Source organism: Trichomycterus rosablanca, chromosome 3 (assembly GCF_030014385.1).
Source record: "Trichomycterus rosablanca isolate fTriRos1 chromosome 3, fTriRos1.hap1, whole genome shotgun sequence".
Taxonomy (NCBI): Eukaryota; Metazoa; Chordata; class Actinopteri; order Siluriformes; family Trichomycteridae; genus Trichomycterus; species Trichomycterus rosablanca.
This window is the reverse complement of record NC_085990.1, coordinates 27,277,126-27,289,742: the sequence shown is the minus strand read 5'-3', so window position 1 is coordinate 27,289,742 and position 12,617 is coordinate 27,277,126. Positions and strand designations below refer to the sequence as shown.

General features: G+C 41.6%; 2 protein-coding genes across 2 annotated transcripts in view; one reads left to right on the top strand and one right to left on the bottom strand.

The window, feature by feature from the left end:
- Positions 1-1,644: 1,644 nt before the first annotated feature.
- Positions 1,645-3,496, bottom strand: chst2b (carbohydrate (N-acetylglucosamine-6-O) sulfotransferase 2b). Its single transcript, XM_062992023.1, has one exon. The coding sequence runs from the start codon at positions 3,494-3,496 to the stop codon at positions 2,108-2,110; it is 1,389 nt and encodes a 462-aa protein (XP_062848093.1). The 3' UTR covers positions 1,645-2,107.
- A 6,285-nt stretch (positions 3,497-9,781) lies between these two features.
- Positions 9,782-12,617, top strand: part of trpc1 (transient receptor potential cation channel, subfamily C, member 1) — a 47,352-nt gene continuing 44,516 nt past the window's right edge. The window contains exon 1 of the mRNA XM_062992022.1: positions 9,782-9,956. Within this exon, the coding sequence (XP_062848092.1) occupies positions 9,806-9,956 (151 nt within the window). The 5' untranslated portion in view covers positions 9,782-9,805. The remainder of the gene's footprint in view (positions 9,957-12,617) is intronic.

Genomic DNA, 12,617 nt, shown 5'->3' with positions numbered 1-12,617 from the left:
AATAGATGAGCGATCGTCTCTGACTTTACATCTACAAGGTGGACCAACTAGGTAGGCGTGTCTAATAGAGTGGACAGTGAGTGGACACAGTATTTAAAAACTCCAGCAGCGCTGTTGTGTCTGATCCACTCATACCAGCACAACACACACTAACACACCACCACCATGTCATTGTCACTGAGAATGATCCATCACCTAAATAATACCTGCTCTGTGGTGATCCTGTGGGGTCCTGACCATTGAAGAACAGGGTTAAAGCAGGCTAAAAAGGTATGCAGAGAAACAGATGGACTACAGTCAGTAATTGTAGAACTACAAAGTGATTCTATATGGTAAGTGGAGCTGATAAAATAGACAGTAAGTGTAGAAACAAGGAGGTGGTTTTAATGTTATGGCTGATCAGTGTATAATAAGGTTATGTGTGATTTGAAAGACATCCTTCTGTCTGTGTACTTTGCACTTATCAAATAGAGTGAGCAGCTTATTTAACTTTTTATGATCAAAAATAAGCTAAAAAATAGTTTAATAATCTGTAAGTAACACAAGTGTCTGGAAAATTCAATAAAATTACCAATACTTAATAAAAGTAGCAATTTAAATATGAAATTTTGTAGAAGTATTTTTACTTAAGTAAAGTATATATAAATAAGTAATTAGTAAATAAGTAATAAGTATATATAAATAAGTAATAAGAATCACCACAGCAGATTATTCTGGTCTTCATACCTAATTTGGCACATTTTTATGCCGATGCCCTACCATGTGCAACCCTCCTTATGTTATTAAGGTTTGGGACCGGCACTGAAAGTGCACTGACAAGCGCGCCTCCTAATAGCTAGTCTGTTCGGCCAAATATTATTAATTTTTTCTCCCCCACAGTGGAGCAAATACAGTGGTACCTTGTAACTTAATGTCCCCTAAACTCAAAATCTTTGAAACTCAACACTCTTCATAGAGAAATTTGTACCCTTAAACTCAATGTTTGTTTTTTAAAAATGTATTTATTTAATTTCAAATTAACAATGAACAGTCGCTTCGTTCAGCGCTCGGCTCAAGCGATGCGGTAATACGTCATCAAAGTGTGAATATGAAACGAAACTGCATTTGTGTGGAATACGTGTAAGATTCACCCTGAAAGCGTCCACATGTATCTGTGTTTAGCTGGACTTTTCTCACTGTTTCACTTTTTAAACTTCTGTTACAGGCTCTGGGTTCTGAGAAATTGTAAGAATCAGCTTTTTATTTCAGTGTTTTTGATATTATATTTGTGTTATTTTTAGTGTATAAGTGTTAAAAACAACCCTACTGTTTTACAAAAGCCTAAAATATATGCAGTTCCACGGGACCATGGAATGCATTAACAGGTTTCCTATACATCCTTATGGGAAAAAATACCTCGAAACTCAACATCGTTTAAACTCAACGCCTGACCCAGAACCAATTGACGCTGACTTTCAAGGTACCACTGTACTAGCAATTTCTAGTCACATAGGGAAAAAGACCAGATTTGGTTCACACCCCCTGCAATATAGGCTAAACGTGACCAAGAAGACATTCATTAGGCAAAAAGACAGTTGAAGCAGAAAAGATCACCCAGAAAAGCACCAAAACACCAAACACGGGCCAAAGCAGCAGAAACAAAAAAAGTATTACAGAGCTCTTTAATGATTGTCTCTGAGGGCATCCTGCACTAACTAAACAGCATCACCTGATTCAATTCATGACAGCTTGGTTGTGTTTTCATCGTTAATATTTGTCATTCACATTATCTTATTTTTGAAAGTAAGCAAACAATTTTAAATTAAAGATGAAACATTCAAAACAACCTTATTAAAGCATTGTTGACGCAAGACGTGATTTACATAACATCAAAACTCTTTATATTCAAGTCATGGTGCAGAGGTCAAAAACATAGCCTATAGAGTTCACTTTGAATAGCTGTGTTTACCTAAAGTTACCACAACTAAAAATAAAATTAAAATTTGATACATTCTTATGAGGCTGGTCGATTCCCTCAATGAAACACTGCAACAAAATAAAGCTTGTACTTCACAGCTACCAAGCTACAAAAAAATCATTCAAGAAAGTCTTTGGCAAGAGGTTGGCATTACAGTTTGGAGGCAGTTAGTAAAGATTTTCTTAAGTCTTTCGCTTCAGTGGCTGTTCTTATGCGCTCATAACCCAGCATGGCCATGGCCTGATGGCAGTAATCCTCTACTTGTTTGATCTGCTGGATGCTAAGAACCGTCCTCCAAGCGCTTGCCGCCAGCGTAGCATTCCTGGCCGACACAATGAACGGTTTAGCAGAGGAGTTCGCGCCATTAGTCATATTCAGGGCAAAAGACTCCACGTCATGATTAACACTGAGGTTAGCAAACCGGTAGATGTTGCGCAAGACTTTGACTGGATTCTCTACCAGATCCTCATAGCGCACCGCCATATACTTTCCTTTCAACCAGTTGGGTGGATTTAATGCTGTTTTTAAAGTCCGGTGAGTTCTATCACATATGACCTCCATGGCACCAATCGAGTGGTAATCGGCTCCATCCTTTTTGCTAGATTTATGAGCCCCATCAACAAGCGGAAGCCTCCGAAGTTTGGGATCCCGGCTCCTGACGACCTGCAGGTTTTCCCGTATCAGTCCATGTCTGGATTTAATTCTGGAGTTCGCAACAGCCCTGGGGTCTCTTACCAAGTGAACAATTTTAAGCTCCAATGAAGGGTCTTCCATCAGAGGAGCTAAAATGTTGGCATCCAGAATGCGTACTCCTTTGATAACAATGGTGTTGTATTTTAGACACTCTTCTTCCAGAAGACGGAGGCTCTGCGGTGGACATTTCTTACAAACCTTGTCATCCACCATGCCTACTACGTCCCTCCTGTAAGCAGAACAGAGCGGGTAGGAACATATCACTTTGTTCAGCGTGGCGCCGAACAGGCCGAGCGAGGTAATGTTTTTGCCCCCGGGGCTGTTGTAAAGCTGAAACACAGAGAAGTCGCAGTGGTACAGTGAGCTCAGCATGTCCCTCGCTGCTCCTTGCAGAGACACAGCGTCACCAGGGTAGAGCTTCTGCCAAATGTGCCACATGGGCTCATAAAGGAAGAAGACCTCTGGGTTTTGGTTGAACAACTCACCGAAGAAGCTCGACCCCGATCGCCACGTGGTCAAGACATACACGAGCTGTCTTTTTTTAACCAGTGCAGGTCTGTAAAGAAAGCGTATGTCAGACCTACCCTGGTAAACCGTGTTTCTCAGTTGATGGCTGCACTGCTGCGGCTCCTTACTCCATCTATAGTTGGCCAGATTGAGCATTGTCAAGACGAGAAGGAGGAAATAGGCCACAAATAAAATAATCCGCTTCCTACGAAGCATTTTCATCATAATACCAGGTTGGTCGGTTATTTTTTGGTTCTGGTAGGTCCGGAGCTTTCTTCCATAGTCGTGGTCTGTTTGGGGTCCAACCGGCTTGAGTTGCTGGTACTGTTTGCCTCTCATCTGGAGTGTAGGTAATGAAGAGTGGGCTTGGACCACTCCGTCCACTTTAGATCGATTAAACAGTGATGATGGAAAAGAGCAACGACTTAGAGATGGTTAAAAATGATGCCAAAATGTTCCTCACAACAAAGCTTTTAGGTTCCAGTCATGCATCACTCATCATTACGACCATCCAAAACAGTGCAGTTGTGCCCTTACTGCACTGCGCAATAAGAATCTCCATCATCCTGTGGAAATGCACTCATAAAATGCATCTTTCATCTTGGTGAGGGATAAAAATCCATTAGTAATAAATCAGATCATCAGATCTTTAAAAGTAGCGGATCCGACGGTGGACGAGCATGCATCTTCTCTGTACTGCAGAACACCAGCAGCTATGACAAAGGATAACGGAACAATGTATCAAATACCGCTACGATAACAGCGCAGTCCGACATGAAAAGCTTCTTTTACTCCAAATTTAATGCAAGTCAAATATCCACCGGCATTTTATCCCTTTACAGGTCCATTTGAGTCGATACAGGATAGCCTTTCCACCCGACTCCTCCTCACCAATGTGTTTTCAAACTGTCGTGTCTAAATGATTCAGTCCAATTCCACTTACATAAGCACCGCCTTCCCTCGCATCCGATTGGTCCGCCTTGAAGTTTAGGGTTTGCACGCGATTTCTGATGCCCTATTGGTTAGTATATATGTCCATCAATCTCTTACGCTTCACGGCCATTATTATAATCAGTGAGAAGACGCACTAACAGTGACTCACTGGTATAAAAAAATATAACGTTAAACATGCATATTATTATTTCTTTTTATAGCTTAAAAGACCATTTCTTTCATTCTTTCATTTTCTACACACTCCCCTGAGAGGAAACTGAAATACTACAGGGAGTATTTACCAAACTCCGCCTCCTTGTTTCTACACTCACTGTCCATTTTATCAGCTCCACTTACCATATAGAAAAACTTTAAAAATCTACATTAACTGACTGTAGTCCATCTGTTTCTCGACATACTTTTTTAGCCTGCTTTCACCCTGTTCTTCAATGATCAGGACCCACACAGGACCACCACAGATATATATATCCAGCCAACAGCGCCCCATGGGCAGCGTCCTGTGACCACTGATGAAGGTCTAGAAGATGACCAACTCAAACAGCAGCAATAGATGAGCGATCGTCTCTGACTTTACATCTTAACACACCACCACCATGTCAGTGTCACTGCAATGCTGGGAATAATCCACCACCTAAATAATACCTACTCTGTAGTGGTCCTGGGAGAGTCCTGACCATTGAAGAACAGCATGAAAGGGGGCTAACAAAGCATGCAGAGAAACAGATGGACTACAATCAGTAATTGTAGAACTATAAAGTGCTTCTATATGGTTTCTAGATTCTGCAGGGACCTGGAGTTAAATGTACACTTCCAGTCACTGTCTATACGGATTTGCATGTTCTTCCTTTGTGTGTTATTCCTCTGGGTCACCCTGGTTTACTCCCACATCCTGAAATTATGATATTAGGTGGCTTGGTTGCTACAAATTACCTGTGATTGATTAGCACCTTGTCTATGGTGTATCCTTGCACTCAGTGTTTCCAGGTATTCTCCATACCCAACACAATCATCATTAAGATAAAGCAGTAAAATGAATTAATAAATTAACTAACGGATATTGATGCTTCTATACGTTTGTTCATTCATGTAGGCTGGGTTTGAATGAAGTAGATTTTTTTACTCTGTGTGGTCTTATAAGGTGTTGACTGGGTGTCCTACTTTTAATTATATACACCACATCTCTCTATCATTAAAATACTTTTTTTGAAAGATTGCCAGTGTTAATTAACTGTGATTTGGAATGCATCAGCTGCACACACAGGATGTTAAACACAAGAAGTTTAACTAGCAAATATGTCTATAATATGAAAGAAGAATAATGTATTCTACTCATACATTTTCCTTTCTTTTATTCATGAAATAATAAAAAATAGTAACTAATACAAATTTATTGTTTACAAAAAACATAATAATATTCGTTACATTATTGTCTTCATTTTTAGGACAGTGTTAGATTGGTGGTAAGGACTTTAGGCTATCAATGGAAAGTTTGAGGGTAGGAATCATGGCCCTGTCAAACAGCCACTGTTGGGGCCCTTAACCCTGGAGACTGCAGGGGTGCTGTATAATGGCTGGCCCTGTGCTCTGACCCCAACTTCCTAACTACTTGCACTGTACTTCTGTTTATGTTTATATTAGAGTAAAGGCATTTTTCTACTGTTGTGTTAGCCTCTATAACCTTCACAAACCGAGGTTTATAATCATTTACAGCCCGCTACACATAGAATAGAATAGAATAGAATAGAATGCCTTTATTTGTCATATATACATATACATTTACATATACATTACAAGTTAAGGGCCTTGCTCAGGGGCCCAACAGTGGCAACTTGGTGGTGGTGGGGGCTTGAACTGGCAACCTTTTGATTACTAGTCCAGTACCTTAACCACTGAGCTACCGCTCATATATACATGTTTACAGTACAACGAAATACTTTCTTCACATATCCCAACTTGTTTTTTGGAAGCTGGACATGTAGGCCACACTTCTCTACTAAAGGTCTGTTTTTACAACATATTAATGCATGTTCGTGGCCCACAAGTTTGGATTTTGTCCAGTAATGTGAGTCAGTTAATAAAAGGCTGAAAGCCTTGACTTTCACACACCATCAAGGTGCTTTATTGATTTCAGTAGATTTGTCTACTTAGTCTACTGAGTCTATTTCTACTGACTAAAAAGCTCTTACAAAATATTGCAATATAAGGCATCTCGTAAACTTGAAAACCACTTGAATGCTGCATTTGAGTCCTGATGGCGATGGACAGTCAGATCCTGTTGTGCACTGCCATCTATTGGTGAGAGAGGATATCGCCCCTGTGTGAATTCTGTCCTTTTTAACGTCATGTTTTACAATTTGGTTACATTCATGACAGAACAGGTACTTTATAGGTTACACATGATTTATCACAGACTCACAGACACAGACCCCTGAACCTGGGAATACAATCCAGGACCTTTTTGCTGTGAGGTGACAGTGCAGCCCACACCTCTGTGTGGAACATTTTATATTCATTAATTTTACCAACTGCTTCATTCTGGTCAGGGTTGGTCAGGGTTGTGGTCAGGAAAACAGTGAAAGCAAGGTATGAATCCCCTGTGAACTTGTTTTTGGAAGGTAGGAGGTTTTTATGGAACAAACACATCCAACATTAATATTAATTTTTATTTCATTTATGCATTTTCTCCCCTTTTTTTTCTCCATTTTTTAGCGCGTCCAATTTTGTCATGCTTCCTCTCCACCAATGCCGATCCCTGCTCTGATTGAGGAGAACGAAGCTAAGCCACGCCCCCTCTGACACGTGGGCAGCATGCCGTATGCATCTTATCACCTACACTTTGACGAGTGCCGTGCAGCTCAGTGTTGTGTACGGAGAGACACACCCTGAGAGCACTCTTTTCTCATCTCTGTGCAGGCGCCATCAATCAGCCAGCAGAGGTCGTAATTGCATTAGTTATGAGAGAGACCCCATCCTGCTTAGTCCCGCCTATATCTGAACAACAGGCCAATCGTTGTTCATGTGGCTGCTCAGCCCAGCCGGCAGGCAAAGCCGAGATTCGATACGATGTATTCGAGATCCCAGCTCTGGTTCAAGCGTGTGCTTTTACCGCTGTGCCACCTGAGCAGCCACATTAATACTAATTTTATTAAAAATTATTTGTCTACTTGGTTACTCAACCAACTCAATCATTTTAATTAGTCTAATAATGGAATAGCTGGCTCGGTGGGTAGCACTGTCGCCTCACAGCAAGAAGGTCCTAGGTTCGATCCCCAGACGAGGAGGTCCAGGTCCTTTCTGTGCGGAGTTTGCATGTTCTCCCTGTGTCTGCGTGGGTTTCCTCCGGGAGCTTCGGTTTCCTCCCAAAGTCCAAAAACATGCAGTCAGGTTAATTGGAGACACTGAATTGCCCTATAGGTGAATGGGTGTGTGTATGTGTCTGCCCTCCTGTCACTGTGTTCCCTGCACCCATTGAAAAGCTGGGATAGGCTCCAGCAATGTGACCCTAATTGGATAAGCGGTTAAGAAAGTGAGTGAGTCAGTGAGTGAGTAATAATGGAATATTAAGCTAATGAAACACATCAGGCTTAATGCTGTATATGTCACTTTTCCTTAACAATAAAGTTTTTCTATATAAACCTAGCAGTTCAGCTTCTTCATCCATAAAGAACCACAGAAGAACCACAATCTGTAGATCTTTCTGATCTTTGTTTGGAGAGACCAACCTTCAGGCCATTACAGTCAGTCTGTGTGGTATTTCCTGACTGATGTATCCTTTCCTGTTATAATAGATCCAAGTAGGCAAAAGGTGGTAAAGTTAATGGTTTTTCCTGTTGTCATTATGTCTTCTTCCTATAAAACTGAAGTTCCATCTTTTACTCTTTAACCTTTTTAATGGCATTTAGGTCTTCTTGATTTGCTGTTGTGTCATCTCCCTTTCAAAAGTGATTGATGTTTTTCCACCAGTCTTGATTCCTTTATCATCTCCATCAGGTCCTGCTTTTCTCACATATGCTCAGTGTATAGGTTGGACAGTAATGGTGACTTTTTTTCCGCCGCTTTATCCTGGGGCTGGTTTACCTGGAAACAAAAGGCACAAGGCAGGAATATCCTGAACAGGGTGCCATTTCATCCCCCAATCCTCAGACATATTCAATCATGTCTGTGTAGGTGCCTGGTTGGTCAACAGCACCACTGAGATTTGAACCTTGGTCTCAGTGTTGGGGGGCAACCTTAATAGACTGCTGCACCATTCAAGCGCTATGGTGAATCTTTTTTTAGGGTGCTCGGGTGGCACAACTGATATCTGAAACTCTCGAGTTTGAATCTCAGCTCTGTTACTGGCAGGCTGGGTGCATATACAGAGAATGATTGGCTCGTCTGAGGATGGGAATGACTGAGGGGATTCCTCATGGCCACTTCAATTACGATTTCTGCTGACTGGTTGATGGTTGAAGTTAATTACTCTCCATGCGTGATACGGATCTCCATATGAATCTGCCTGCCTCGTGAAGGTGTTTGTTTGTTTGTTTATTAGGATTTTAACGTCATGTTTTACACTTTTGGTTACATTCATGACAGAAACGGTAGTTACTCACTACACAAGGTTAATCAGTTCACATGGTTATATCGAACACAGTCATGGACAATTTAGTGTCTCCAATTTACCTCACTTGCATGTCTTTGGACTGTAGGAGGAAACCGGAGCACCTGGAGTAAACCCACGCGGGCACGGGGAGAACATGCAAACTCCACACAGAAAGGGCTCAGACCGCCCCACCTGTGGATCGAACCCAGGACCTTCTTGCAGTCAGGCGACAGTGCTACCCACTTAGCCACCGTAACTGTGTGCACCCCCCCCCCCCCCCCCCCCCCTCTGTGCAGGTGAACAGAAGCGGTCAGCCGTTGCACACGTTTCAGAGGAGGCGAGTGTTAGTCACGGCTCTTCTCAGGAGTGGAGGTCAGCAGCAGTAAAGAAGAAATTCTATCACGTAATTGGATACAACTAGATTTTAAGAAAATTTGGGGGGGGGGTACATTAAAAATAAATCTTTTTATTGGTAATAAGTGTAGTACACTATTCTTATGTTCTCACAGGATTGCTATTGTTAAACTATTTTCATCTAATTTTGCTATCAAAGGGCGAAGTTGTATGAATATTTAACTTGTGAAATGCTTTATAATGCTTTAATGCTTATTAGAAAATCAAAACTTGAGATAATGTGTAACATTTGTATTATTTTAAACTGGGTGGCCAGATTATGGTTTTAAAACTCTACCATCACAGCCACTATTTTCATCTGTCAATCCTCTGTGTATACGATGCGCTTCAGGTCGCCCTTGTGTGCGCATGCGCATCGAAACGCTCAGTACCATCAGCACCAGCAGATTTGAACATCAGCGCAGTAAGAAAAGCGCTGCGTGTTACTGGTAGAAAATGATAACATGTTTTCTTCTGTACTGGTAGTTGTTTCCAGCCTGCGTGTGTTGTAACGATCACTTCATACAGGATAGCAGATCATCGCTCTGTGCGCACTGAGATCAGACCAGTATCAGATTTTGCGCAGATTTTCGGAGCTCGGTTATCGAAGGGAAAAGGAGCTGGTTAGTTGGTTGGTCGGTTCGCTGGTTGGGCTGGATCTTGTATTTTCAGGACGCGGGGATCTGGGGGGGTTCAGTTGCTCGGCCGCCGGTGGGATGCGCCTCGGCCTCCCCGTGCTGATGTCTGCGCTGTACCGGGGCCCATCCACGGCCTCCCCCCGCGCCCACCTGGCCCTAAAAGACGTGCGGGAGGTTCAGGAGGAGACCAGCCTGGATGAGAAGCTCTTTCTGCTGGCCTGCGAAAAAGGTAAATATTACTTACGCACACACGCGCACTCTCTCACGTTTTCGTGTTTTGATTCGTGTTCATTAGGCGAATTAATTAATCAAGGTCGCGGTGGCTTCCACGCAACGTCAGAGTTACAGGGCTCACTCACTGACGCACTCACTCACACCTATGGACAATTCAAGCCAAACCATTTGAGAGGTGGGAGAAAACTGGAGTACCCAGAAGCAAACAAAGATGGTTTTAAACAACCCTACTCCTCAAAGATAGTGACAGCAGGGTTTGCAATGCAGCACCTGCACTACCAGCAGCGTCACTTTGCCTTTTAATTTTACTATTAAAACATGTTTTAATGTTTATAAGTGAACATTGTTTATGTATTAGCTTTAGTAACATACATAAAATGATATATGAAACTGCAAGAAGGTGTTTGATCTTCAAAAATTACTTTTATGTCAGCTGTACCTGTGGTTAAGGTACTGGACTAGTAATCGAAAGGTTGCCAATCTGACCGGGCGCCAGTCCATCGCAGGGCAGACACATACAAACACACACACACATACACATACCCAATCACCTACAGGGCAATTCAGTGTCTCCAATTAACCTGACTGCATGTTTTTGGACTGTGGGAGGAAACCGGAGCTCCTGGAGGAAACCCATGCAGACACAGGGAGAACATGCAAACTCTGTACAGAAAGGACCCGGACCGCCCCGCCTGGGGATCAAACCCAGTTCTAGCCACCGTGCCACCCTTTTGTCGTTTTTGACACTATGACCAAATATTAAAAGATTAAAAAGTACATGGAACAATTGTCTCTTGCTGCTTATACTGTCATCTTATTCTGGGGACACTTTGTCAACAAGGTAAATATAATATAAGAATCTGAAACAGGTCAGCTATTAGAGAAATTGCTGGAACGTAAGTGTCACTGTCCATCCTCTAATTCTAATTCATTTATATAAACTTAAAACATAATGAGACAATTCTTTTTATCCTTGACAAACAGACCACTGTTCTATGTATGCTGTAATGGGTGCAGCCAAACTAACAAGAAATTACAGGCAGGGCCATGCCACAAAATGAATGACATTATAGTTACGCAATGCTATCAATGTAATAGTCTAATAGTGCTGTATGTATACTGTATTGTTAACCTAAAAAATTCTTACAAAACATATTAAATTAATGAAATTTCGTTTATTTGTAAAACTCGTTTTAAATAAAGAAATTTGTTTCCATTGTTCAGTCACAAAAGAACAGCTGCAGAAATCCTTAGCAATATTAGCCATTAAAGCAACCATTTTAAGATGGTAAATTATGGCCATAAAGTAATGCACATGTGCCACTAGCCAAAATATTATGATCGACCCAAAAAATGTGCATGGCAAAGCCTATTTCATAACAATGGTGCATGTGAGGCTCAAAGATACATCGATCAGCCATAACATTAAAACCACTTGTTTCTACACACATTGTCCATTTTATCGACTTCACTAACCATATAGAAGCACTTTGTAGTTCTACAATTACTGACTGTAGTCCATCTGTTTCTCTGCATGCTTTGTTAACCCCCTTTCGTTCTGTTCTTCAATGGTCAGGACCCCCACAGGACCACTACAGAGCAGGTATTATTTGGGTGGTGGATCATTCTCAGCACTGCAGTGACACTGACATGGTGGTGGTGTGTTAGTGTGTGTTGTGCTGGTATGAGTGGATAAGACACAGCAGCGCTGCTGTAGTTTTTAAACACCTCACTGTCACTGCTGGACTGAGAATAGTTCACCAACCAAAAATTTCGAACAGCGCCCCGTGGGCAGCGTCCTGTGACCACTGACGAAGGTCTAGAAGATGATCAACTCAAACAGCATCAATAGATTCACGATTGTCTCTGACTTTACATCTACACGGTGAACCAACTAGGTAGGTGTCTAATAGAGTGGACAGTGAGTGGACACGGTATTTAAAAAATCCATCAGCGCTTCTGTGTCTGATTGAAGAAGTCTGTTCTCCAGGATCATTTGGATGGCCGGTCACGTGTACATTGTTTACATACAGTGCAACATACAGAAGCTGAAGGAACTGCTGCTAATGTCCTGGTGTCAGATCCCATAGGACTTTTGTAGAGTCCATGTCCTGGCAGGTCAGAGCTGTTTTGTCAGCATATTAACCTGGTATCCTAGTTTTGGCGTATCAGTGTAGACTCATGCTTTCTACTAAAGATTTTGATAATATCATGTGCATGTCACAGCAGAAGTTAAGGTTTAAGTGGCGGTGTTTCTCTAATCGTCAGCTTAGCACTGTAGATTAGCTCATGCCTACTAAAGCCTGAAATCCTTTGTTTGTCTGACAGGAGAGCACTGTAGCCTGACAGTTTAACTCATTGTGCGTTATGAGATGATTTGCTGCTCCTTACGGCTGTGAAGTGTACTTATTTAAATTGCCATAGCTTTCCTGTTAGTCCAAACCTGTCTGACTAGACTTCTTTTAACCTGTTTATCAATAAGACATTTCTGCCTTCCCATCATTTCGTTTTAATGATTTTATTTAAAAATTGAACATCTTGAATGTTGTTTTCATTTAAGACCATGGGAGGGGTTTTAAAATTCAGTGCTTTAAGTTTTTTTAACTATTAATAAATGGAAAGCAAAGTTAAATTTGTCTTAATGCTGATCCTGAAA